The 25,790-nt window shown below is 35.5% G+C and overlaps 5 protein-coding genes across 9 annotated transcripts; 2 read left to right on the top strand and 3 right to left on the bottom strand.

Moving 5' to 3' along the window:
- Positions 1-1,936: 1,936 nt before the first annotated feature.
- Positions 1,937-5,073, top strand: LOC105143920 (MORN repeat-containing protein 5). 2 transcript variants are annotated; one of them, XM_087414457.1, is made up of 6 exons: positions 1,937-2,752; positions 3,231-3,435; positions 4,156-4,342; positions 4,415-4,574; positions 4,673-4,851; positions 4,988-5,073. In XM_087414457.1, exons 2-6 carry the CDS (start codon positions 3,297-3,299, stop codon positions 5,040-5,042), a joined length of 720 nt encoding a protein of 239 aa, XP_087270583.1. In that variant the 5' UTR covers positions 1,937-2,752; positions 3,231-3,296; the 3' UTR covers positions 5,043-5,073. The 2 variants fall into 2 exon arrangements, with proteins under 2 accessions (XP_087270583.1, XP_011050805.1); XM_011052503.2 differs by having other exon boundaries at positions 1,937-3,435.
- LOC105143921 (NHL repeat-containing protein 2) lies at positions 4,871-8,776 on the bottom strand. Its single transcript, XM_011052504.2, has 9 exons — positions 8,365-8,776; positions 7,830-7,996; positions 7,573-7,732; positions 7,039-7,454; positions 6,729-6,958; positions 6,358-6,583; positions 5,981-6,178; positions 5,789-5,902; positions 4,871-5,684 (listed from the first exon to the last, which is right to left on the bottom strand). The coding sequence occupies exons 1-9, from the start codon at positions 8,774-8,776 to the stop codon at positions 5,289-5,291; spliced, it is 2,319 nt and encodes a 772-aa protein (XP_011050806.2). The 3' UTR covers positions 4,871-5,288.
- LOC105143922 (HIG1 domain family member 2A, mitochondrial) lies at positions 8,740-9,627 on the top strand. Its single transcript, XM_011052505.2, has 2 exons — positions 8,740-9,088; positions 9,298-9,627. Exons 1-2 carry the CDS (start codon positions 8,956-8,958, stop codon positions 9,453-9,455), a joined length of 291 nt encoding a protein of 96 aa, XP_011050807.1. The 5' UTR covers positions 8,740-8,955; the 3' UTR covers positions 9,456-9,627.
- Positions 9,628-9,757: 130 nt separating this feature from the next.
- LOC105143923 (rhotekin) lies at positions 9,758-21,724 on the bottom strand. 4 transcript variants are annotated; one of them, XM_011052508.2, is made up of 8 exons: positions 21,536-21,724; positions 12,943-13,133; positions 12,316-12,525; positions 12,019-12,198; positions 11,843-11,937; positions 11,567-11,781; positions 11,213-11,483; positions 9,758-11,111 (listed from the first exon to the last, which is right to left on the bottom strand). In XM_011052508.2, the coding sequence occupies exons 1-8, from the start codon at positions 21,680-21,682 to the stop codon at positions 10,918-10,920; spliced, it is 1,503 nt and encodes a 500-aa protein (XP_011050810.1). In that variant the 5' UTR covers positions 21,683-21,724; the 3' UTR covers positions 9,758-10,917. The 4 variants fall into 4 exon arrangements, with proteins under 4 accessions (XP_011050810.1, XP_011050808.1, XP_087270581.1 ...); XM_011052506.2 differs by lacking the exon at positions 21,536-21,724 and adding an exon at positions 18,948-20,976; XM_087414455.1 differs by lacking the exon at positions 21,536-21,724 and adding an exon at positions 15,337-16,813.
- A 1,229-nt stretch (positions 21,725-22,953) lies between these two features.
- Positions 22,954-25,729, bottom strand: Rpn10 (regulatory particle non-ATPase 10). The gene is made up of 6 exons (XM_011052510.2): positions 25,592-25,729; positions 25,182-25,322; positions 24,970-25,081; positions 24,244-24,618; positions 23,880-24,165; positions 22,954-23,305 (listed from the first exon to the last, which is right to left on the bottom strand). Exons 1-6 carry the CDS (start codon positions 25,615-25,617, stop codon positions 23,076-23,078), a joined length of 1,170 nt encoding a protein of 389 aa, XP_011050812.1. The 5' UTR covers positions 25,618-25,729; the 3' UTR covers positions 22,954-23,075.
- Positions 25,730-25,790: the final 61 nt, after the last annotated feature.

Raw genomic sequence — 25,790 nt, 5'->3', positions numbered from 1 at the left:
ACAGCAGAGCGAGGTGAAACCGCGAAAAACGATAGACTTAAGTTTGACAGCGATCGCGCTGTCGGGGAGACGGACGGGCTCGCGAGAAACCCGTTTTCTCGCTTCTTCGCGCGACTCTACGTCTGCTTGAAGTTTTCTGTGAACGTCGAACACGCGCGGGTTAATAAACAGCCGTCCCACTTGCACGACTGTCCATCCGTAACCCACTGTTTACCAAGACAACGGTACCGCGCCAGGCCGCGCCGGATTAAGGTTTATCCAACGGTTTACCTATCGACAAATTTGACGATGGGGGGAGGGAGGGGAGGGGAGGGAGGGGGAAGGAGACCCTCGCGAGGAGCGGCACGGGAAAGGGGAACGCGAGAACGAGCGCCGATATCTCGCTCCGTAAATCCGACCTATTTCCTCGACACCGCCGTTCTCACCAGTTCTCACGTCGCGCGACGATCGACGATTACGATCGAATTCGTAGGTGGACCGATATGGATTCGATATCCGTCTTTATCCTGAAATTTCATTTTTCCGTTCACCGGCAAGAGATCCGCGATTATTTCCAGCTTTCGTTCGATTCTCGTTGCAATTCCGACAGTGGGGAACGTATCTCCCTTCGGCGCGTACGCGAACGCGATAACGATCAGGTAGAAACAGGAGAAAAAGAAAGAAAGAGAGAGAGAGAGAGAGAGAGAGAGAGAGAGAAAAGAAATGTAAGTTCGCCGGTGCACCTACGAGAAATTCTCAGGTGCGTGAGAGATTCTCCAGCGGTATGGCAGAGGTGTCACGCTCGGCTGAGCTAACATTCCAGATTACGTATAAGCCTGGAATCGTTGCTCCCAAGGGAGCATCGTCCTGAAACGGCTGGCGTAATATCGCCGTCTTCTCTGAGCACGGCGAATTATAATCGGACCTCATAATTGGAATGTTAATCGACGCGTAAAGTGTCGGAGATCTTTCACGCTTACGCGCGATCGTACCTCGTTTTATATTCGACCGTACGATGCGAGTTGGAAGGATCATCGGGTCGATACTAATCGTATTTCATCTCTCACACGAGTGCTTTAGGATCGATATATATATATAATTGATTCTTATATCTGGGACCGTCTTAAGTACAGTCTCGAAATGTTATAAGCCAATTAAAACTGTGCTCAAGTCCGCAACTTTGCTTTAAGAGGCTGTAAGTTGTAAGTTATAAGTTCTAAGTGATGATATATAGGCCACAGAACTTTTATACAATAATGAAAAATATATGGGCAATAAGAGCGCGGAAATTGGTGCGCGATTATATCAAGAATTCAATTAATTCACGTAATATGAAATGTTACACTGTTAGAAATGTAACCACGAGCTTCCTTTACATGTAAATGAAGCTCGCGGTTATGAATGAAATTAAAAGTAATGAATGATTTAACTGGAAATTAAATTACAGTAATAACTTAAATGTAATGAACGTGTACATTAAATTTATGAAATTTAATGTACTTTTAATAAAATTTTATAAAAAGTACATTAAATTTCATAAATTTTCATGAAAAATACATTAAATTTTATATATATATATATACTTTTTAGTTATAAATATATTAAATTTAATGTAATGTCATGAAATTAAGTTCAAATTGTGTAACTTAAACTTTAATAAAATTTAAGAACATTTCTAACAGTGATTGGTCTATCATGTCGATACAAAAAAATTTCCTTGAGCGTATCGATTTAACATTTTTCACTTGCTGAAAATGGTTTGAAGTAAACCGAAACGCTCAAGGAAATTTTTTCATATCAACATGGTAGACCAATATATTATGTGAATTAATTAATTAATTAATGTCCATATAATTTTAATTATTGTATTTTAATTTCGAGAGCCCTATATATTTATATTTTTTAAAACTTTTAGATTTTTTTATACTTTTTTTATACTTTTAGACCGTAAGAATTGGAATTCACACTTAAGCCTAACGGATAAAGCCTAAAGATTGCGCAAAAACAATTTGAAGACAGAAATTATTGTATGTATGACCTCTTAAAGCAAGATCGTGGATCAAAACTAAATCTTAAGATACTGTTATATTTGAGATACTCTTAAAATAAAACCGGCCTAGATCTGCTCTATCTACTATTCTTTGACGGTCACGATGTTGCGTGATATCTTCTCGGCCGCGTTTCACGAGGTTGCGAAAATGTCGAGAGGACGAATCTTAGACGGACAGATCGAGGTTCATCGCGCGAAGCGACGTGCATCTCACGCGATATCCCGACCGGCCGGCGCGGCGGTGTCGTGCGCGTGAAAACTTGAGAAATATATTCCTCGATGTATACCGGAATGTACCACTTTTCGACATATAACAGTAGTATATGCGCGGCACGATGTAGAGACACCGAGGTCTCTCTCTCTCTCTCTCTCTCTCTCTCTGTCGCGCCCTTTCTCTCTCTTTCTCATAGAAATATACGGCGAGAGACATAACGGTCCTCTCCTCGTGTCTCCTCGCCACCTTTGTGTCCGGTCGTGTTACGAATACTACGTACATCGCCTCCGAAATCTGATTTAGTTACGCGCGCGGGATATAAAGAGAGGATAAAGACGAGGGGAAAAAAAAAGAAAGAACGCACGACGGAGTGTCGGGTCTCTCGCCATTCGACACACGCGTGTCCCCGCATGCCGTTTGCACGCAGTTTGCACGCCGTTCGCATGCATGTCCCCGGCGACTACGAGCCGACCGAGATCATCCGGAATACCAGGCAACGAGGCCATCCTGTAAGGATAAAACCGAGTCCCGGTTCGGTTGCTTGGGGAGGAGAAACCGATTCGAGACATTCGGGCGCGTTCGCCGTTCGGTCTCGATTCATTTTCCATTCATCTCGGCCGTGCGAATCTTCGTAGCCAATGATAATAAAGTGGCGCGATAAGCGATAAAAAGAGGAGATCGAGTTCCTCGCAGCACTTAGGGCGCGAACTCCGATTAACTTAATCGGCGATTAATCCAACCGATAGAATTAATAGCACGGAACGGTTGAAAGAAAATTTTCAACTATGCAGTTGCTTGTCCCTAATTTAATCTTTTTTCTTTTATTTCCATATATGTACGTCAAGTAGTAAAAAGTTAATAATGTTCCACTTGTCCTACTTAACGGAATGACAGGTATTACGTGATAAGTTGATCGCCGATTAAATTAATCGGAACTTGACTCGTAATTACCCTAAGAGCTACTCCAACTAAATTTTGATTAACTAGATCGACGATTAAACGGAATTGGAGTCAATCTTAACAGCTACAGAAGCGTGACGCATCACGTCAAGCATGACGATGGAAAATGATGACAAAAAGGCAGACGAAATAGAAATGTTGCGAGAAATTCAATTTGTCACCGGAAGCAAATACGAAGGAACGTGGAATGCGATCGATAAGACAGGCATCGGCAGATATGTCACGCCTTACGGTTAATCAATTTAGACTTTTTTCAAAAGTTAACATTTCTCAAACGCAATACGGAATTAGGATCTCTATATGGAAAGAATGATTTTGCTAAAGTATCTATAATAAATTTAAACAGATAACAATCTGAAAATAATTTTGTTGGACCAAAATAATTAGGAGGCTCAAATATGATGAATATCCTTGTGAAAATTTTTCTCATAATTTTGGAACAGAACATATTGGAACAGAAATACTCAGAAATATTCGGAAAGTTTACATCTTCTCTCAGAATTTTGTATACAAGTGAATTCTGAAATTTCTCATCCCATAATTTTTAAAAAGTATTTTTTAATTTTTTAGATTTTATAATATTTCATCAGAAATTATATTTACAAAAAATCTTAAAAATCTTACGATATTTCATAATTAATATATATGAAAAATTCTGAGAAAAGATGTAGATTTTCTGAGAAATATTCCAATTTGTATGAAAAATGTGAGAAAGTTATAAAATTAGAAAGAAATATATTCTGAAAAATTATATGAAAAATTCTGAGAAAAATGTTCACCAGGGATATTACAAAAAATTTTAACATTCTAGTAATCGATTTGAGGAATTGACGAATTTATGTCATTTTTTATTATGACCAAAAAATGACATAAATTCGGAAACTGTTCTTTCCATGTAGAATCATAATATCGCATCTAATTAGCGCTGATTAATTCTATTCTTGTTTATCAGAAGTCGTGTTAGAGGGAGAATTCCGAAACGGCATGCTTCATGGTCGTGGAAGTATGTATTGGCCATGTGGGCAAAGAATGGATGCTGTTTGGAATCGCGGAAAAATGGAGCAAAGACGCTATACGTTCGCAGACGGTTTATCATATCGAGAAAGCGATTGGGATTATTGCGTATATCCCGATAGGCGGTTAGCATTAGATTCTTAACATAGCAGCTAAACGAAAATTCCACGTATTCATGGATAGTAAAATTATTTCAGATTTTATAAATGCGTGGTGAATGGACTGAAACCAGCCGGACAAATACTGAAAACCAATGACCAGCCCACTAAAATTATTCCTCCGTTGTGCTACGATACCGGTGCTGGAATGTTCGATCCAGATAGTAATTGCATAACGTCGTATCGCGATCACAAAAAAGTAAAGATATCTCTCGGCAGTGATAAAGATGTAAACAATAAATATCTATTCATTCTCGTGAAGGACAAATGTAGATTTAAATTTAATAAATTACAAAGGTGCTCAAGATTCCAACGATGGTAGAAAGAGCATGGATAGAAAACAATTGCCGAAAAGGCTGGGTAGAGCCAACTGGCCATCAAGAATGGTTGCATGAATATTGGCAATCGGGAACAGCTGATTTTGCAACGTTACCGCATGTCTCGCAAGATGACGAAGCGGGAATTTGGTGGCAAAGGTACAAATATTTTAAACAATTAAGAATAATATAGTTATATAATATAAAATATTCTAATGAAATAATATAATTATATATTATAAAATATTATAATGAAATATCATAATTAATTCTTGTTTTAATTACACTATTTAAGACTGACAAAATTTGCCAGAGATTACTCGCCCGCTGACATGATGAATAAAAATTAACACAATTGTGCTTAATGCAATAATCAAAAAGTTAAAAAAATATAGATTGAGGCAATTAAAAATTAATACAATAAGTAACATGTACAATTATATAGAATATATATATAACAGTATAACTATTATATTAAAATTATCGCCGCAAACATACTTATTTTAAATACATATTTCCAAAATGTAATATCTTAAAAATATTCATTACACAACGTGTTTACACTTTTCGACATATGAAAGCATAAAATGCATTTCCTAACCGATAACGAGTTCTTTTTCTTCAGTCACAACTGTTGGCGCATCTGTTTTACGTTGTACGTTGAACAATACCGACAGCTTTAATGGTACACACGTGTCCACTGTGCAAGCCATTATGTTTAATGTGACGGGTAATTGATTGCGCGTTTCTTCTTCAGGAAGTTTCACCGATATAGGAGTTGAAAGTCTACCCGTCAATGATTTCGCCGTCCACGTATTTACAGGTAAAAACACCTGCCATTCTTGCGGTGCGTCTGCATTTAATTTCAAATCGTTCGTAAATATGATATTAAATGAAATATTTAGTTCTCCACCGCGTACATTTACTGTCGTATCAAAAGTGAATACATTGTCAGTATTTCTATTCGAGTCACGTCTGGATACGATAGCCATCTGAAAAATAAAATTAAGGAAGTTTATGTTAATCTTTCATGATTCATAAAACAAAGTTATATTTTTAAAGTGATTCTGTTAGACTTCTAGAAAAATATACTTACAGTTGAAATCTTCTCATTTTTTAGATCAATAATTTTAAGAGCGTGATTGTTGGTATCTGCTATGTAAAGAATGTTACCGTCTGGACTAACAGCAAGGCCACTCGGTTCATTGAACTAAAAGATTTTAACAATTTAACTAATTTTTGCAAACATTTTTTTATAAATTGATGTTTCTTCAAAAAATATACTTACGGTAAATGTATGATCGGGTTTTTTGTCGCCAAATAATGTTTTGCAATATTCCGTCGTAAGATCTATGCTTTTAATTTTATGATTGTAAGTATCGGTCACATAAATTCGTTTATCCAAATGATTCCATGTTACGCCTAATGGATGTTGAAGTTTAGCCAAATGTCCTTTTCCGTCTACATCTCCAAACGAATGTAAATTCTACAATGCAAAGTGATTCTAAAAATTCTGATAAAATAAACGTCATTGATTTACTGCTGTTATTCGAACGAAAGCTGACGCTTGTTTACGTATCGAACAAATTGATTAAAGCTATCTTATTCATATACATAAATGCTTTAGTGAGAAAATAAATGAAAACTATTTGTTATTGAACGAACCGCTGGATTTTTATCTCCTCCACAAACAGCGGATACTTGTCCGCTATCTAAATGCAGCCGTCTGATAGCACTACTTTCGCTGTCCGCCAAAAACGCAACTTTACATTCCTGAACGATCGCAATGCCAGAGGGTTGTGCTAATCCCGCGGCATGAGGATAACTGTTGTTGCGATTTTCCTCTCGTCCACTTCCAACGATAGCAGCGCAAGTGCCCGCCGTGTATTTTCTAAAATACGGACATTCACGTATATTTTCGTTATCTGCGTGAATTGTAAAAAATTGAAACTCATTATTAAATTAAATGTTCAAAAATCACATTTAAAAATGCGTAACGTGAAGATGTCATATTAATTACATAAATAATATCTCACTTTTCCTTCCACCAAATGGTATCTTCTAAAAACAGTGCCCAGATCTGATGGGTACCTGCTATGGCGATTAACAACACTGGCACCATGGTGCCTTTATACTCGTGATGATAAATTGCCACATCCCAAGGGGACGATAAAGCTTGATCAGTGCCGTGTTTTCCACCCTTTCGATCGCAACCTTGTGAACCAGTACCAGCTATGGTGGATACGATTCTTTTTGCCAGATCTATCTAAAACGTGATTAACATCGAGATTAAATACAGCGAATCAATGTTGTGCTACAATAATAAAAAATGATACTTTTACTTACTTTTCTAATAGCATGATTATTATTGTCCGCAACATAGATTATATTATTTAGCACACAGACTCCTTGAGGTGAATTGAATCTAGCGTTTTTAAAATCGCCATCTTTAAAACCCTGATTGCATCCTCCTATAACGTGTTCCACTCTCCCGTGCTCATTTGTAATTACAATCCTATTGTTACCACTATCAGATATGACTAGCTTCGTTTCTTGTTCTAACTGAAGAACCGTTAGTTTGCCAGGAAATAGCAAACCATCTTTAGAAGATGGTAAAAGATGATGCGCTGGCTTTAGTGGAAGACCATGATTTGACATTTGTTTTAACGATTTAAAATAAGCTATTGCTATTTTTGTGTATAATAGTATTTCATCTTTGTGATTTTCACCCACAAAAACAGCCAGTGGTTGACCATTAGGTCCTGAAATGAATTTAAAATCACAGCAGTGACAATAGGAAGTTTTCACAAATAGTGTAAATATGTATAAATTATGTAGCTGTTACGAAAAAAAGCAAAGGAATCATATATTGTTTCATACCTAACATAATCAGGCTAGGCCAACACGTTATTCCCATATCATGCCACATTCTTAACGTTACATCATTTACCACAGGATGTGTGATATTATATCTCTGTACAGCAGATAAGACATTCTTCGAACTGCGCTCATTTGTAAATTTTGCGCTATGCACTCCGATCTAAATAAAAGAATTATTAGTCTCGGACAAAATCTTATTTAATGTATATCTTTAATTTCTAGAAGTTCTTTCCTGTAATAAAATATGTTATACTTACTACCACGAGACCATCCTCCACAGAGATTTTCTTCTCGACTTCTTCCAGCTCGGCCAAAACATGCATGCAATTGATGCAGCAATATGTAAAGAAGTCCAAAAGCACGATTTTTCCTTTTAGATGCTGCCCTAGCGACAATCCTTCGGTCACGTTAAACCATTCCAAGCCTGTATAATATATATCATTAAAAATTATAACGATAATAATTATTGATCATTTCCTGCAGATAATAATCCATTTTTAATTAATTTTTTACTTTTTATTTTTTAAAGTATCCAAGTAGAACTGGACTTATGATGAATTGTTACTAATTAAAAAGTGACCTTCAATATAATTTTGGAACTATTTTGATGTCATCACAATGACTTAATTGTTCTGCTTATAGGTAAATACTAAAAATTATAATAATTTACAATGACCATGACGACTGTTAGCCATTTTTTTCTGCAATAGATAACTGTCATTTATTTCAAACTGGCTATTCGCGAAGTGATATAAGGAAGAATGCAGGAAACTTTTTTGTGAGAGCCAGTACCTTTTGGGAAATCATGAGTTGCTCCGCTGTTTTCAAAGCGTCTGATGTGTTTTAGGATTAATATTTCTTTTTCCCTCTGTTCCAAATCATCCAGGTGGAAGCGCATCTGAATGCAAACCTGCGTCAGCTCCTCCACTACTTCTTGCATATTCATTTTTTTGTTTACCAATCCGCACATCGAACGATCTAAAATAGGTATAAAATTCCTCGAGCGATCGAGAGCGTTTGTTACACACGCACTTGTGTTACTTGCAACAGTTGTAACACTCGCAACATCAATTCGGAACGTCACTCTCTCTCTTCTTGAGATCGTCTGACGTATTCCATCATGGACATCGAATGACGTTACTGATCTCGAACGATCTCGGAGGAAAAGATTAGCGAGGAAGGAGAGATTAGGCAGTTTTCTCATCGTGTCATCGAAGTCCAATTGAATACATTGTCCGATATGTTATCGATTTAACGTAATCATTATCAATTGTTAACCTACGCTCTTTCGCACGTGATCATACTGGTCATTAATATGAACTTAGTGCCGCGGGTGCCGCAGATTTTGTTGTGAGACTGTATTTTTTTCGCGGACCGACGGATATGGCAGACTTAAAACCGGATGACGAATTGGACTGGGTGAAAATACGTGAAGATCTGGATAGCACTTATATTACCGAGACATTTTTTCAGAAGGCGAAACGTAAAACGCAAGAGAATCCTCTGGTACCGATAGGTAAACTAACCTATATTCCGTAAGCCGAGATAGAATTTATCGAACCAAATCCTTCTGATCTGTGAGACAAGAAGCTGCGAAGATGTTTAGTTAAGAAAACAGGATAAAAATAATAAAGAGACTTGTACATCTGTGCAAAAGAACCGCGTTTTATTGAACTTGATTAGTCATCTTTAATGCAACGCTATTTTCTGCATTTGTATTTCTAGGAGCATTCGCGACTGTTACAGCCTTAAGTATTGGACTCTTCAACTTTTATAAGGGAAAAAAAGAAATGCAACAGTATATGATGCGTGCTCGTGTTGGTGCTCAAGCATTTACTATCGTTTGCATGGTCGTAGGATTTATAATGCTGCCCAAAAAATGAAATTGATATGTTAATTTATAAATCAACACCAAGTTTATAGTATTAGGCTTGTCATGGTCATATTGGGTATGATATACCTAATATGAACATCCCTTGTATGTAGTTTAGGATAATCTCTGTTATGTTGATGTCGTCAAAATATTTTTAAATAAAAATATTTACAAAAATGTAACTAATTACAATTATTGATAAAAGTCATAGACTTTTTTGTGTATACGATAAAAGATATTTTCATTAAAAATATCTTTTATCGTATACACAAAAAAGTAATATTGCAATAAACTGCGTTGAAATCTTTCCAAGTATATTCAAAAATTGCAAGGTTTTTGAAAAAGTACATTGTATTTAGGTAACTATATATAGTTATATATTATTATTATTACATTAAATATATACCATATATATATATATATATAAATATATATGCATATCTTCTTACAGCCATACTAAATATTGCAATGCTCATATATTTTCTAAACTCTTAAACGCATTATAATAAGACATTATAGGGTACTATAGTACTATCCTTGTACTTTTAGCGATATATAAGATTTCGCATTATAAAAGTAGAAAAGAGAAAAATAAGAAATAGTTTAATCAATGTCATTTGTACTGTATAACTATATCTAATATCAAGTTTTTCATATTGAATTTATATATCAATCGATACATATTACATTTTCAGCCGTATTAAAATCTTCCTTGCAATAAAAGTCTCTTCGGTTAATACAGAGTGCATTAAGGTATATTTTTGGATATATATACACTGTTAATACTGAAAATTTATTGTATAATATTCTTGAGGCTTTCACGGATGCTTTGTATATAAAGATGCGTTTTACGGGTTTTTTTCTACGTATCCAGATCTATTTTTATAACGTTTTTGGTAGAACTAGTGCACGCTCAGTGCACTTTAAAGCCATTGTATATAAATCGACGTAAAGATGCACGTTTAATAAAAATATAGAAACGAATTAAACCGCGAAATATTCGATACATTTTATTGTGTTATTTGATAAAATACACAGTGGCATTTTATCAATTGAAATCTTACTTTCACATTTAGATTAGAATAGTGTACAATAGCTTTAATATGCACCGAGTACGCACTAGTTCTGCCAATGAAAAACGCTATTAGAATGCCAACGTTTCGTGAACCTTGCAATCCACTTTATCAGGGCGAGGAATAGCCTGATACCGAGCTGTTCCTCCGGGCCGTTCCTTTTATATTACGCTACTTGTTGGGTTTATTGTATACGTACAATTTATTATATAACGTGATTTTCAGTACTGACAATGTATTTTTAAACCGAGAAATTATGTTTAATTGAACTTTCCTTCTCAGTTATCAATTAAAGTATTTTAGTGTATACATCTCAGGTCAAAATTGAAAAATTCTAGCTTATTCTCGCGTAATAATTACTCGGCTTTATGATTCTTCTTGAAAAGAATTATAAAATCGTTACGTTTTTTTATTAACTAAGTGTGGCTTTAAAGAGATGGCACCTTGTTTAAATACGCCGCTGATACTCAGTGAACGTGAACGTAAACTTGTTAGGCTATTTGTGGAACTACAACTGCTTAGACTAGTACTAGGTGTGAGATCAAAGATCGTTTGTACAGTAGGTCTTGTGGATGAATAATCCGGGATCGATTCTACAATAAAGAGATAATAATTAATAAATTAATTACTTCGATAGATTCCAAAGTATCGTTTTATAGATTTAGAATTACATAATAACTTGTGCATTTTTTACCTATTAAAGGTGTCTCGTCGTATAAGGAACCCTGTCTTTTATTACTGATAAAGGAATTTCTCGTGCTTTCAATGCTAGACACCCTTTGAATAACTTCCGCGGCGTGTTTCCACCTCGAATGATCATTGATGTGTACCAATAAGAGTTTTGACCATTTTTGAGCTTCCTCTTTTGATTCGAATTTAATTGACAACAGCTTTTCCACACTGTTGCCAGAATTATTTATCAGAATTTCTTTGCCGGAAGTTTTGGACAGTTGAATGATTGTTCTCTATACAAATAATAGAAAAAATTATTTAAATGAAATAACGCAGTGCAATTATGTAAGAGATCTATAAGAAAATGTCAACTAACTTTATTAATAGATATTATGTGTTCCGGATTTTGACCTTCTTCCGCATGCTTCTTTGATTCCCATATTTTTATATAAAATCCTTGCAGACGTGCCCAATAATCTTGATCATCAATTTTCACATTACCAATGCACATTTCCTTATTAATGGATTCTGGCTGTACCGCCAATCGACAGCAAAAGTGACCGAAAAGCGGCAGGGAGTGATATTTGTTCTCTGAAGAAAGAATCATGATATAAGTATTTCGAGAAATTCGCCGAACTCTCGCACAACTTACCGATGCTATTAATAACAAGGTCGTGCGTGTGAGTATTATCATCCGTGTCGTCTAAGGTCAGTTTAGCACGAGCTACTAAATCAAAGTACGGTCCACTGAAAAGAAAGTATATAAAAGTCAAAATATTTATGAATGAAGCTCAATTAATTTATATATTTATGAAAGCAGAAACTCACGATTTGGCAGAACCGAATTCATCACGAAGCGAAGCAGCGAGCTTCTTGCCGACGGTTTTCGAAATCGACGAGTGAATAGTCTTTTTAATTCTTCTCGGCGTGCTGGCGATACTTAAGTCTTCTTGCAAAACATGGCTATAGATTTCTAAAATTAACTCAAATTCGGCTGGCACATTATTACTGAAAATAGACACAAAAATTGACAATTATAAAATTGTTATGCATGTTCTTTGAGTAACATGATTACAAATAACTTTAACTTGTTCTTGTCTCAAAGGATTAATTATCGGAACTTACAATAATAAGACATCGGGAAAGCTGAGATCCGTATGAGCTCTATCAATGGGGCATAATAAGGAAGTGTCATGGATTTCTGTACCCAATCGTGCTAAGCAAAATACGGCGAACCGACGATGATCACCGCGATTCTTGAAGTGATCAGAGTCTCTCCACATTAACGGTATCCTAAGATCCGAGATTGACAACTTTCCCGTACTTCTAGAAATACTGGAAACACACGCGTTGACGTAATTATTACTAAATTATAAACTCTCTTTTAATTTGATATTCATTTGTATAAGATAAACTATGAAGAAATGATAGCAAATCAAGATGATTTAAATTGTATAAATTTACTAAACTTGTAATTTTTATTCTGTTTTAATGTTTTTACTTGTATGATGTAAATTAGAATTTGTGTTTAGTTATACGATCAATATTGAAAAGATCGTAGTATAAGGATGAAACATTTGTTATTTAAAAAATACTAAATATTGAATATGAAATACTAAATATTAGCAATAAAATTGCTAATTGGCTCTTAGCTTCTACTTTTACTATTATATTACTAAATTGTCATATATAGGAAATATATTGGATATCTCTTCTTATTATTTCTATGACAAAACAAGCGTATGAACGAACCAGGATTGTTTAGAAGATTCGCGGCGGCGGCTTTGCAATTCCGCCATGTAAACCGACATCCTCTCGTTAGATGTAAGCAATGCTTTGGCGGCCTCTAAGCTCTGGGCGCGATGCTTTGCAGCCGCCAAAAGTCTCGCCGAGCCTTCTCTCATCTTGATTTCCACCTCGATCTTCTGCTCCAAGTCATGCTCCTGCAACATTATTCATGGTATTTTAACAATCAATTCGCGCATCATCGATTTAGAAAATCTCGTCGGAATAATCATTTAAATTTTAAATAGAGTTATTTCAAGAGACCATCAACTCGCATATGGTTATAGGAAATATAATTTTGCACCGGTGTCTCGCATGGTGCTGAATATGTAAAGAAAAAAAAAAGGAAGGAGCGACCGATAGTTACGATCGAAGAAAAATCGAAGTGTCAGCGATAAAATGAGTGGTTGGCCAGCACGTAGCCCCATCACGCGTTCATGGCATCGGGTTACATACCTAACGAAACGTCTTACACATTTTGCGAACGAATCGTTTTACTCATTTTACCGGTCTTCCTGAGATGTCTATAGATCGACTTGTAAAGCGTACAATTTGAAAACTCCGCGATTCCGAATAGGGTATCTCAGAATTGTAGGGTTTTCAAATTGTGTATGTTTTATAAACAAGCATGTAAATAATCACGAAACTAATTGTCTGGACAATTGTCTGCGTCCCTCCATCGATTATTTCTTCAAATTATTGTTAAAGTATTAAAAATTATTTTATACATACATTATGGCATTAATAATTTATATTTATGTTTAGAATTGTGAAACTAATATTGTAATGCACACAAAAATAATAAATATAAATGTGAAGACTATAGGATTCAACGCTGATTATAAACATGCGTAATATTTTAATAATAAATTAATACAAAAATTGGGATGTTTCAACTTTGAATCATCTTTAGTCTATATCTCTTAAATATATTAGGTGTTGGAATTAATTCGTAGCGTTTTACAAGTGATGGGAAGTACTTTCATTAATGTATTTTTTAATGCTCATGTGAAATAAATAACATTCTTTCATTAAAAACGCTACGAATTAATTCCAACACCTAATAATTTGAAATATTACTAATTTGAAATATTGCATCGCAAATCAAATATTCAAATTTCCTGAATGTCGTTATGGAGCAAATGTGAGACAACTTGACTGTTGTTAAACCGACAAAACATGTTTTGGTTATTCCGGAATATTCAATCTTTTAAATTTTAATGTGTGACGAAAAAAAATGTTTGACTTCAATGATTATTATTTATAATGATTATTAACTGGTTCTGGTTTTTGTGAGCTTGAATTCTTATAATCACTCAGTTTTGAAACTCTCTCTGTTGTTGGACAACATTCATTAATGTTGTGTGGAATACGGCTCGTTGTCTCATGTTTGCTCCATGACGATCACATTCAAGAAATTTGGATATTGCGATGCAATATTTCAAATTAGTAGCGTTATGTTTAAGAGATATAGGCTAAAGACAACTTAAAATTGAGTTGAAACGTCCCAATTTTTGGATTAATTTATTATTAAAATATTACGTATGTTTACAATCAGCGTTGCCTTTTATAGTCTTCACATTTATATTTATTATTATTGTATTAATAAAAGGAGTTTTTAACAATTAATTTAATTTAATTGATTAACAATAAGATAGGAAACAAGACCGTTTTATGTTAAATAACATTACTTTTAAAATTCGAAGCGCCACTATGGTCTGAGTGTTGAGATGTATATTAATATTAATATTAATCAATTAACGTAATTATTATTTCTGAAATTAATTAATTTATTTGAATATATATATATTCAAATAAATTAATTAATTTCAGAAATAATAATTACGTTAATTGATTAATATTAATATTGTCACACTAATTTTAAGAATAGTCTGAAGAATCACCGATGTAATAACGTATTGTTCAGACAATTAATATCGACGTAGTATATATCAGTATATATACTAAGAAAAATATCAATTAGAAGTCCGGTTATCTCAACTAGATTTCAGAAAATTCTGATTCATCCATTGTTAATCAGAATTTCAACAATTTCGGGGCAGATATTTTTCTCAATATACATATATAATACAATAACCTGAGAGAATGTGGTTTTCTCGCTCGTTCGTTTTTGAGATTTCGACATGTAAAAAAGCACAGTCGCGTTTGCGTAGTCGATCGAGCACGATACGAGCCAGGTGAATGGAAATTCCACTTCAAGGCAAGAAACAAACTTCACGAAAGCGTAAATAAATCGGCGCGGTTCTCGCGACGCTGGCTAGTAAGTAGCAGAACGCAGAAACGGACTGAAATAACGACTCTTCGAGGAAGTGGGCGAATGTACGAAGGGGTGACGTTCACCTCGACAAATTGGCTCGCTTGTGTGCTCCTCCTTCCTACCCTTGGGAAACCAACGCTAACATTACGGGATATCGATCCATGGCTAACGTTTTATAGTCGGCTTGCACGAGATCACCATTTGTCCCTATGAAATGTGCTAGGAAGAATCCTACGTTCGAAGAATTAATTTTTGCAATTTTTTCTCTTATGTCATCATATTAAATATTATATCTTGATTATTTGACTGTTTGTTAAATCGACAAGACGTGTTTTGGTTATTCCAGAATGTCCAATCTTTTAAATTTTAATGCGTGACGAGAAAGAAGTTATTGACTTCATTTACAATGATTATTAACTGGTTGTGGCCGTTCTGGATTTGTGAACTTGAGTTCTTACAACCATTCAGCTTTGAAACTCTCTCCTCTCTCTCTCTCTCTCTCTCTCTCTCTCTCTCTCTCTCTCTCTCTCTCTCTCTCTCTCTCTCTCTCTCTCTCTCTCTCTCTTATTGGACATTTACTAATATTGGAATACGGTCTCACGTTTGCTCTATGACGACCACATTCAAGAAATTTGAATATTGATTTGCAATGCAATGTTATATTTAAGAGGTGTAGGCTCAAGATGACTCAAAATTGAATTCAAATGTTACAATTTTTTGTATTAATGTATTATTAAAATATTATATTTACAACCAGCGTTGACTCCTATAGCCTTCACATTTATATTTATTATTTTTATATATCTCTCTTATAGAAAATGTTCAACATATCTACATTATGTAAGATGCATTAAATGTCAAATCTTCCTTTCCTGAGATTTTTCTCTCGTCGCATTATTAACACACATCTGTTAATTCCCTGTGATGTCCGAATGAAGCGTATGATCCGAAAATAACGCACGCATCAGTAAAATCAATAATGCGAGAGATGATTCATTGCACGCATCGAGCGATTTCGTATTCCGCTAACGTTATCATGACACATCCTTATGCTCGGTATGGTCCGCGATGCAGTCTATCAAGAATATATCCACGTATATTCCGTCGTCTCGGATAGGAATTTTGCAACGACGCAAGGGCAACCGCGACCACATTTAATCCCTGACCTCTGTCGCCAGTGCTGTAACGAGTCTTGATGAAACTCGAAGCGCGCCGTGCGACGAACGAGTTCACGTAAATATATGATGTAATACAATTTATGCGTGCGGGTGTATTCTCTCTCTCGATTTTTCCCTCAGGATTTTTTCCTTGAGCACACTACATCGCGCGCAGAACACATTAAGGACAGTATTCATAGTCTGTTCTTATTTCGAGACCGTTAAGTAATGTTTTAAGGGGATGCTGGAGTTACCAACGGAGCGTTACTTCGTATTTCTCAAATAATATCGTTTTCCTTACACAGAATACAAAATCCTTCAGAATGAAAGAAAAAAACGTAAATATCTTCGGAAAAGTCCAAACCGGTATGAAAATCCACAAAAAAAAATTATAAATTAGTTTTCTGTAATCGTGTAGGTTCTTTCGTTACATCCCTGGTGAAAATTTTTCTCAGAATTTTTCATATAATTTTTTAGAATTTCTATATAATTTATCAGAATTTCTCTATAATTTTATAACTTTCTCACATTTTTTAATTGAAACATTTCTCAGAAAATCTACATCTTTTCTCAGAATTTTTCATATATGTTAATTTTGAAATATCGTAAGATTTTTAAGATTTTTTGTAAGTATAATTTATGATGGAATGTTATAAAATCTAAAAAATTTTAAAATACTTTTTAAAAATTATAGAATGAAAAATTTCAAAATATTTCAGAATTCACTTGTATGAGAAGTTCTGAAAGAAGATGTAAACTTTCCGAATATTTCTGAGTATTCCTGAAAAATGTTCCAATTCGTATAAAAATTATGAGAAAAATTTTCATTTTTTTTACGAGATATATATAAATGAATGCAAGCATATATCCAAACAAAAAATACTTTTCCGTAATAATAATAATTTATAAGAGTATCATAATCTCACATTCAAATGATATATAGAATACAGCAGAGCAAGAAACGTACGTAACGTTTTACTTAATGATTTTGCTTAATGTACATAATGTTTTAATTAATGTATGTAACATTTTCTTGTACGTAATATTTCATTTGGAATTAAAAATCTGTTTTATCGACATCGATCAAATTCAGCCGTCGCTCCTCTTAAGACACTAATGCAGCCTTCCGATTGGTTCATGAAACTTCTTCAAACTGTACTTAAGACGGTCTCAAATATAAGATCCGATTATGAATACACCTAAGTACGCGTCGTCGACGTGAACAAAGCACGAAACATTCTTCAGTTGTATGTTCTGTTTGTATGTACGTAATTTCATTTCAGTTTCCTTCGATCCCTCGTTGTTGTCCCTCATGTTCCTACGTGTTTCCCTCTTAATATCGCTTTCTCCCGCGTCGTCGGCACTTTCCCGACTGCTTGTCTGCCGAAAATAGTCACCAGAAATCCAATACCCTGTGTGCTTGTAATGGTCACTGCACGCGACGCCCGTTCATCTTCCTTTCACGCACGAATCTGCTGAAGATGCAACAACTTCATGTCCGCGAATCGTAAAACCAATGGGTATTAGATCGGTAATGAATCGGTAAGAGATATATAGGTAATAGAAATGAGTAATAAATATTTGATACATCATAAAATGTTCATCAAGACTATCTATTTGCTGTGCAAATTGTATCCGTTGATTTCGAGATTGAGATTTTAAATCTGTTCACAACGTTCACCATCCGTATGTCTGACCGAAGTGATGTCCACATGCGACGTCTAAAAATACGAACAACGAACGCGAGGAAATGTTGGCAGCCACTCACGTACAATAACTCAACTCCCCTTCGCACATATTTGACGTGAATTAAACATTCAAGGGTGACTTTGACTAAGTACCGATCAACTTAATCGGCGACCAATTCAACCGACATAATTGCTATATAATTTGCTCTCTCTTTCTCTAATCGGATTTTTCTTTCCATGTGTTTAGCAATAAAAAGTTAATAATTCTCTCCGACATATTGCACGATGAAAGAAAAGTGTTTCGTCATATTTATAATTATACCGAATTGTATTGTAAAATTGTGATTAGAAGCTCTTATGTAGTTATATTATTCTCTAATATATAATAATAATAATATTTATTTTTCACATGTAATAATAATATTTATTTCTACACGTAATGATAATATTTATTTTCTACATTTATCAAGAAATATATTTTGGCATCCAAAATGATTATGATTATTTTTTAACATGTAGAACTAATTATTATTACTAATGTTACAACATAGTAATTATAAAAGTGGAGCTTTTAATCATAATTATTTTACCACGCAATTATAGTCATAAATACAAAACATTTTTCTCTCATTGGAGCACTATTTTTCGAGCTTTATTGTCATGTTACTCGCAGCTTGACCGAAATAATCTGTAATAATCATTTGTTGTAAACAATTCGTAAGATTCGAAAACAAAAAGAACGTTTTGCTGTATTTTTAGAGACACGATATCTCTCGTCCTCAGTGAAACAATCAGCAATGAATTTTCGGAGTCATCGAACATTAATAGTAACATTAATCGCGATCCTACCTTGGAGTTTCGTGCGATCTGTCGAACGTAATACAAATCCAAGTCTTGGAAAATGTCATTCTTTCCCGATAACGTCGGAGTCCTCGATCGCATCCGGATGTCCTCGACGTTTACGACGTTACACTCATCGTTGAGCCGGTCCCTCGATTTGTTCGCATTCCGCGGATTCAATATCGCCAAATGTGGAAAGCAGGAGTTCATCTTTTTATGTTTTTCTTCTTTTTTTGTCGATACGTTGCTACTCTTCGTTTGATTTGTGTGTCGACCCACTGATCGAATACACCAGGACTATTTCAATTCCGACGACTTGCAAACGAGATCGATACCGAAGGTGCATCGTCGCAGATCGACAATCATGGTCCAAGATTATGCTTCCGCCTCTCCCAAAGATATAATTTCACGGTGTATAATGCCGTCAGATAGCGAACAATTTTGCACGGAGCAGTCTTGCTGGTTTATTCCCTGATGCCTTGACCCCGAGGTCTTAAACGGACACAAAAGGAGAAAGAAGGCTATCTTCGGCTTTTTCCCTCGAAAGATTGGAGTCAAGGTAGACGAAGAGACGCCTCTTTCCTCTAAAATACTCCGTCCACTTCTGCCGTTCGGTACACGAACTTTCTGTAAATTCTCTGACCTCTAAATTTTAGACAGAACGACGAAAAATATTTATCACGCTATTAAAACCTTCTGTGTTAGCTCGACCTCTTCTCTTCTTCAAATACGAACGCGACAAGTGTCGCGCCAAGAGCGATCACGTACGACGACGTGGTTTAGATCCGGTCATCCTACGTTTTTCCGTTAGCTACAAAATAAGCCGTGACGGCATTGCGCCTCCGCGCGATGCGACAAACAAGAGACACGCCGTTCTTGCCTCTCAAAGTCTCAACTCGCTCGCCTTGTTGCCCGCTTCACCATCAAATTTACTCTTTCCCGTTTCCGGTGGTAGGTCGTCTACGCCCAATAGTCTACGCTGTGATCCACCACCATCGAGTGGAAAAAGTAGCGGGACGTCTTCTTCTTCCTTGTTCACTTTCACGTTTCGGTTTCACGGATCCTCCGTTGATTTTTCGAACAATGAGGGTATTCTCCACGCCACGTGGGGTCCAGAATTGTCATGCAAAAAGAGCGACAATTGATGATGAGATTTAACAAAATTAACCGCTTGCCGCACGACTAGATCGGACTAGAGACGGAGATCGCGCACACGGTAATTAAAAGATTAATCGAACAAAAATAATCTGCTGACGTGAGAAATGAATATCTAGCGTCGCGGAGGGAAAAATTAAGAGGGAGAAAAAGAGGCGAGAGGAGAACCGTCCGGGTCTCCAGGAGAAGCCGACTAATACTGAATGACGCTCGACCATTCGGCTGTTCGGCACTGTGTAAGCATCAACAGACGCACCACAGCGCTACGCACCAACGCACCACACCACACGCGGCAAAATCTGCCAGGACGACTGGCGAGAGGGGAGAGGGGAGAGGGGAGACCACCGGCGCTACCGACAATAGATTGAATGAGAGAGCGGGGCGAGTAGAGGGAGAAGAAGAGGATCGCCCACGCAGACAGCATCCGCTGACTTTTACGTTTTGTCGCGCGTGGTTACAGCAATTATCAACTAATTATCTATACGATACAGCAACGCTGCTTACTGAAGCGTTACAAATGTATCAAATAATACTTGTTGTGCTTCATTGTGTCTCATCTCGCTTCTCGTCAAACGTTATTAGGTTTATTTATGTTTCTTAAAATTCTTGAAAATTTTGCATTTAAAACGAAATCTATTAGAGCGTTGAAGAGAGTGAGAGAGAGAGAGAGAGAGAGAGAGAGAGAGAGAGAGAGAGAGAGAGAGAGAGAGAGAAAGTTCGAATGCAAAAAGTACAAGCAATATGAACACTTATTATTTACAGTTGTTAGTTGCTTCATTGTCCATAATAACCACGTGGTTATTTTGTATTTATATTGACACAGTGATGTAATAAATAATAGTGTTCTGTAGCTATCAATTTATATTGGAAAAATGTTCAATTATACATTTATACATTTTTTCAAATATTGAGATACTGAGATATAAAAGGTCTGTTTTTACAGCTGAACTGATACACTCTTTAATTGCACTTAAAATGAAATATATATATATATATATATATATATATATGTTCGGTACATAACATAAGCGAAAAAGAATTCTAGAATGCAGTCTAGAATAGGAATAAAAAAAACAAACCTATCGTAAAAATACTACAATTGCATTTCTTTTTGGTCGAGGATCTTACGTGAATGACATTAATTTTGACACCATTATAATTTTATAGTAATTTTTTGGAATATAGAAATACAGGGTGTCTCGTAAATCCACGTAAATCCGCCAAGCATAACCTATTAATCATATCACTTGTTCGTCAAACACGTTTTTAGGACGAGTAGCGAGTTTCAGGAAAGAATCTAAGTCATCTGTTGAACTTGCGAGTATCGAATTAGGAAAATTTCCACGAGGCAAAACGCAAAGTGATTTTTTAAAGACAAGTCATAACGGATACGCCGGTCACGAGATCATGACATCCTGGGCGATCCGTCGATCTGAACTCACCGCGTGACTTCTGGCATATCTAAGACTCTCCCGCCTGCGAACCCTCGTCTGATAGTCGTTCAGGCAGCACAAATAATTGTTCTCCTTGTAGCAGACATTGTTCAACGACCTGCGCGACGTTTGAATGCTCTTCCTTCGCGGCGCCATTTTGTCATTCGAATTTCTTGGCGGCGAGAAAACGCATCGTGATTATCGTGAATGCCGACGTCGGCCATTTGTGAATTGACGGATTTTCATGGACCGAGATTCGAACGGCGAAATCCACCGTTTCTTTCAAATTATAAAAGAGACGGAGAATTTATGATAATTACGATTACGCAAACGCGACTCGTAAATTCGATGTCTCTACGATACGTGCTTTTACAAAACGTTACGAAACATTAGATTAAGTTTCGGATCACGTAACGTTGGAAATCAGGTCGAAGGGAAGCAACAGGTGTATACATACTAATACAGATGCGACATGTATGTGCATACACATACACGCTCTTTTAGACAGTGAATGAATATTTCCTAGCAAACAAGAATGGATTGAAATGAATTGAAATGGATTCAGATTTTCAGAAATATTCACGAATGTTAAAATGAATGCTTTTCAATCCTTAATGTATTTATAGGAATTGTATGGAGCATCTCTATGTCTTTCAATCTAAAAATAATATTAGCTTTTTTTGTGCACAAAAACACAATTGTGAATATTGTTCAATTTAAAATTTTGAATTTTTAGGAAATGCAGTTTTTCAACCCAATTGCATCCAATTGAATCTAATTGCATCTAATTGAATCCAATTGAATCCAAAAAAAGTATTTGCTATTTATATAAAATACGCATTCGGATAGAAAAAAATTTCAATCCATTTTAATCCATTCTTGTTTGGTGGGTTAAAATCTCAATCGTTTGGAGTGTATGAACTAAAATCTGATTCACTTACCAAACATGTCTGTATTAATTTGTTAAATGTTATTATTTTATTAATTTTTTGAAGAAACATTATAATAGAAAGATTCAAGGAAATTATATAGATAGAAATTTTTTTTTTAATAATTCTGCTGATGAATCAATTATGCCTGTTTCTACTATTGTAGATTAATTTAATCTAGATTCAACTTTATATATTCATCTTTTTCTAGTTCTGAGAATTAAAAAAGGATGCAAAATAAATTGAATTGAGAGTTTAAATTAACATTGATAGAAACGGACGTTAAAATTAATCGGATTTGGTCAAGTCATTACAACTAATAAAATAATAAATTCACACAAGAGAATGAAATTCTTAAAAAAGTGTATTTAAATAATACAATATATATTATCATAATGTTAATTATTAATCGCACCAGTTTGGCAGACTGGTACTGTTAAAAACGCCAATTCAAATGACTCAAATTGCGCGCGCGATATTACTAAAACTAAGTTAGGCTTTTTCAATAAATTGATAATATATTTCATAAGCAAGATGTAATAGCTACAATATATCATACATAATAATGGAAAATGTCAAATTTAGCCACAAGTGTAAATATCAGTGTACTAAGAAGCCATTTATTTTTTGTCTTTGTCTTTGTCTTTGTCTTTGTCTTTCTCCTTCTCTTTCTCTTTCTCTTTATCTTTGTTTTGTTGTAACGATCCAACGGCTTGGCGTACGGCTTCAGAATGCGGATCTACACCTGGCAAGTTCTCCAGGACCGATTGCAGAAAAGCAGGATCAGACATAACGGCTGCGTAATCCTCTTCCACATCCATCGCTTCTTCCTTTTGGGATTCCAGTTCTTCTATATAACGAATGCAAATAATAAGGCATTAGAGAATGATTATTGTAAATTTGTATTCGTACAAATCTTTATACATTCATCCAGAAATATTATATATTATACAAAGCATTAAATAATTTCATGCTAAAATAAACGCCTATTAAACATCCGAGTTTTAATTAACAACTAGTATCATAAATCAGATTCAACTAGTTTGTATGATATTTTATGTTAAGAGTTAATAAGTACGGATGTTATTAAACCTGATTATTGGTAATATATGAGTGTAGTCAATATATTATATACAGGATGAATCAGAGTAATTGAACCAGTTTTTTACCGTATGAAAAAATTATCGACCTCACATCTAATTATCGACTTAGTGATACAGATCAGATGCGTGGATACATCGTGCAAATTGCTGGGCGCACAAAGAAAAAGACATTTCTAATATCTTATCCACGCATCCGATCTGTATCGTTAAATCAATAATTAGGTGTGTAATTGATAATTTTTTCATAGAGTAAAAAACTGGTTCAACTGTGATTCACCCTGTATCATTAATTATACATTAAATTATCTGTTAGGAACTTACGCTGATCTTGCATGGACATTTGCATAGCAAAAGCAATTTGTTCTTCTTCTGTCATGTTAGTGAAGTCCGGCACATTGCTTCTGCTTGGAGCAGTATTATCACTAGCGGCAGTAGAATCATCTGCACCTTCAAGGGACATGGCGAGAGCACGTTTTAACATAGCTTCTTCATTCGGAGCTTCCTTTATAGTTTCCGGTTGTTTATTTGCGGCAGTCTCGTTAGCCTGCGCACGACGTGCCTCGTCTTCCTGACGTTGCCGTTGCTCCTCCATAGAAACGCGCAAAGCCTGAATCATATGAAGCATACAAAATTAACTAATCACATGAGAGAAAAGAAATTCTCAGTAAAACGCAGACCAACTGACCAACGCCAGCTCGGGATCTTCATTTGGATCGACTCCGAACTCGAACGCGGCACCACTCATGCCGGCTGCACCCATTCCATCTTCACCTTGAATTATAGGAGAAGAGATCAGGGCGTCTGATAAATGCGGGCCTGGTGGAACAGTGACGAGATGACTTCCCGTGCCATCCTTGCCATTCAGTGCATTAACAAAGGCAGTTAGTACATCATTATTGATGCTCTCTTCGCCAAAACTTATAACATCAACGTTCACTTTCTCCTTTTTCAGACGTTTCGCTAACTTGACTAATTCCTTCTCATCGATGTCTATTGGACTTCCGATAAATGCAACGATGCGCATTTTATGATTTTTGCCTTGTCGATGTTTCAATGCTAACTGTAAGTTTTACAATCTTTAGTACATGTTTGACTGTAGACTTAACTGTAAAACTGAAGATCTGTTTTTCAAAGAATATTTCCAATTGGTTTAATAAGTTAGAATAAAACAAACTAGATTTATTTCATTCCAACTTATTGCAACAGTATACACTGTTGCAGTACTCAAACAGTTGAGAAAGTCAATCATGAAGTGAAAATTACAGTGAACAAATTTACTAGAATTTTACAATTTTATTAGCACTTAGTGAACTTGTTCACTTTTGTAATGTTCATCTCGTTTCATGATATACAATCGATTCCTAGAAAATAATTCAAAAAAAGAACAGATCTTGGACTAAATAACATGTACATGGGCGATTCTGATGCCTGTGATGAGAGCTAACTTTCCATTTGGTTGAACCTGGTGAAGTTTGGACAGTATTCTGCCAACATCGCTTGTTAGCGTCGCCAGTACTTCCACACTAGAAAGACAAAGATATTTATGTTCGTATTTACCTCACCATACATATAAACTTTTATATTTGTAATAATCGCAGATATCTGAATCACTACTCGGCGTACTTAGCGAGAGTTATGAGGCCAACGTTGTTTTCTGGATTCGAGCGAGTCTTGGAATGACACACCAAGTTGACGGCATCTTGCTGTGCCTGTAGCCGGGTAGGTACGAAATCTCCATTTCTCATATAATCGCTATTATCAACGCTGCAAAACATTGAAATCACGAGGCTTTAGTTCGAGCATATACGATATTTATAAACGAACGCGGACATTTCAGAGGCACTTGGAGTCTAAGATTGTCAACGTCATTGTCACTACGCTAACCTTAAAATTGCAAACACGGTCGAACGTGTTAAATTAAGTCACAGCGAAAATATATCATTCATGGAACGAATGAACCTCGCAAATTTATAAGAAATATCATCGAGGAACGATGTTAAAAATTACAATTTCTCATAAAACGTTAGACTTACCATATCATCGTACTTTCCAGCACCATGTTGGATGGATTGACTGGCTCAATCGACGCAAGGTGGCGCGAGATGCGACGCGGCAATCCAATTTCTATCGACTCACGATTTACACCAATTTACACAATGCGCACGTGCGTATCATTTAAAATTTAAAGGGCGACCTCTTACTATGAGCACTCTTCAAACTCCGAATTTAATT

The sequence above is a fragment of the Acromyrmex echinatior genome, chromosome 16 (genome assembly GCF_024713525.1).
Source record: "Acromyrmex echinatior isolate Ae372 chromosome 16, ASM2471352v2, whole genome shotgun sequence".
Lineage (NCBI taxonomy): Eukaryota > Metazoa > Arthropoda > Insecta > Hymenoptera > Formicidae > Acromyrmex > Acromyrmex echinatior.
This window is presented reverse-complemented; position numbering and strand designations above follow the sequence as displayed.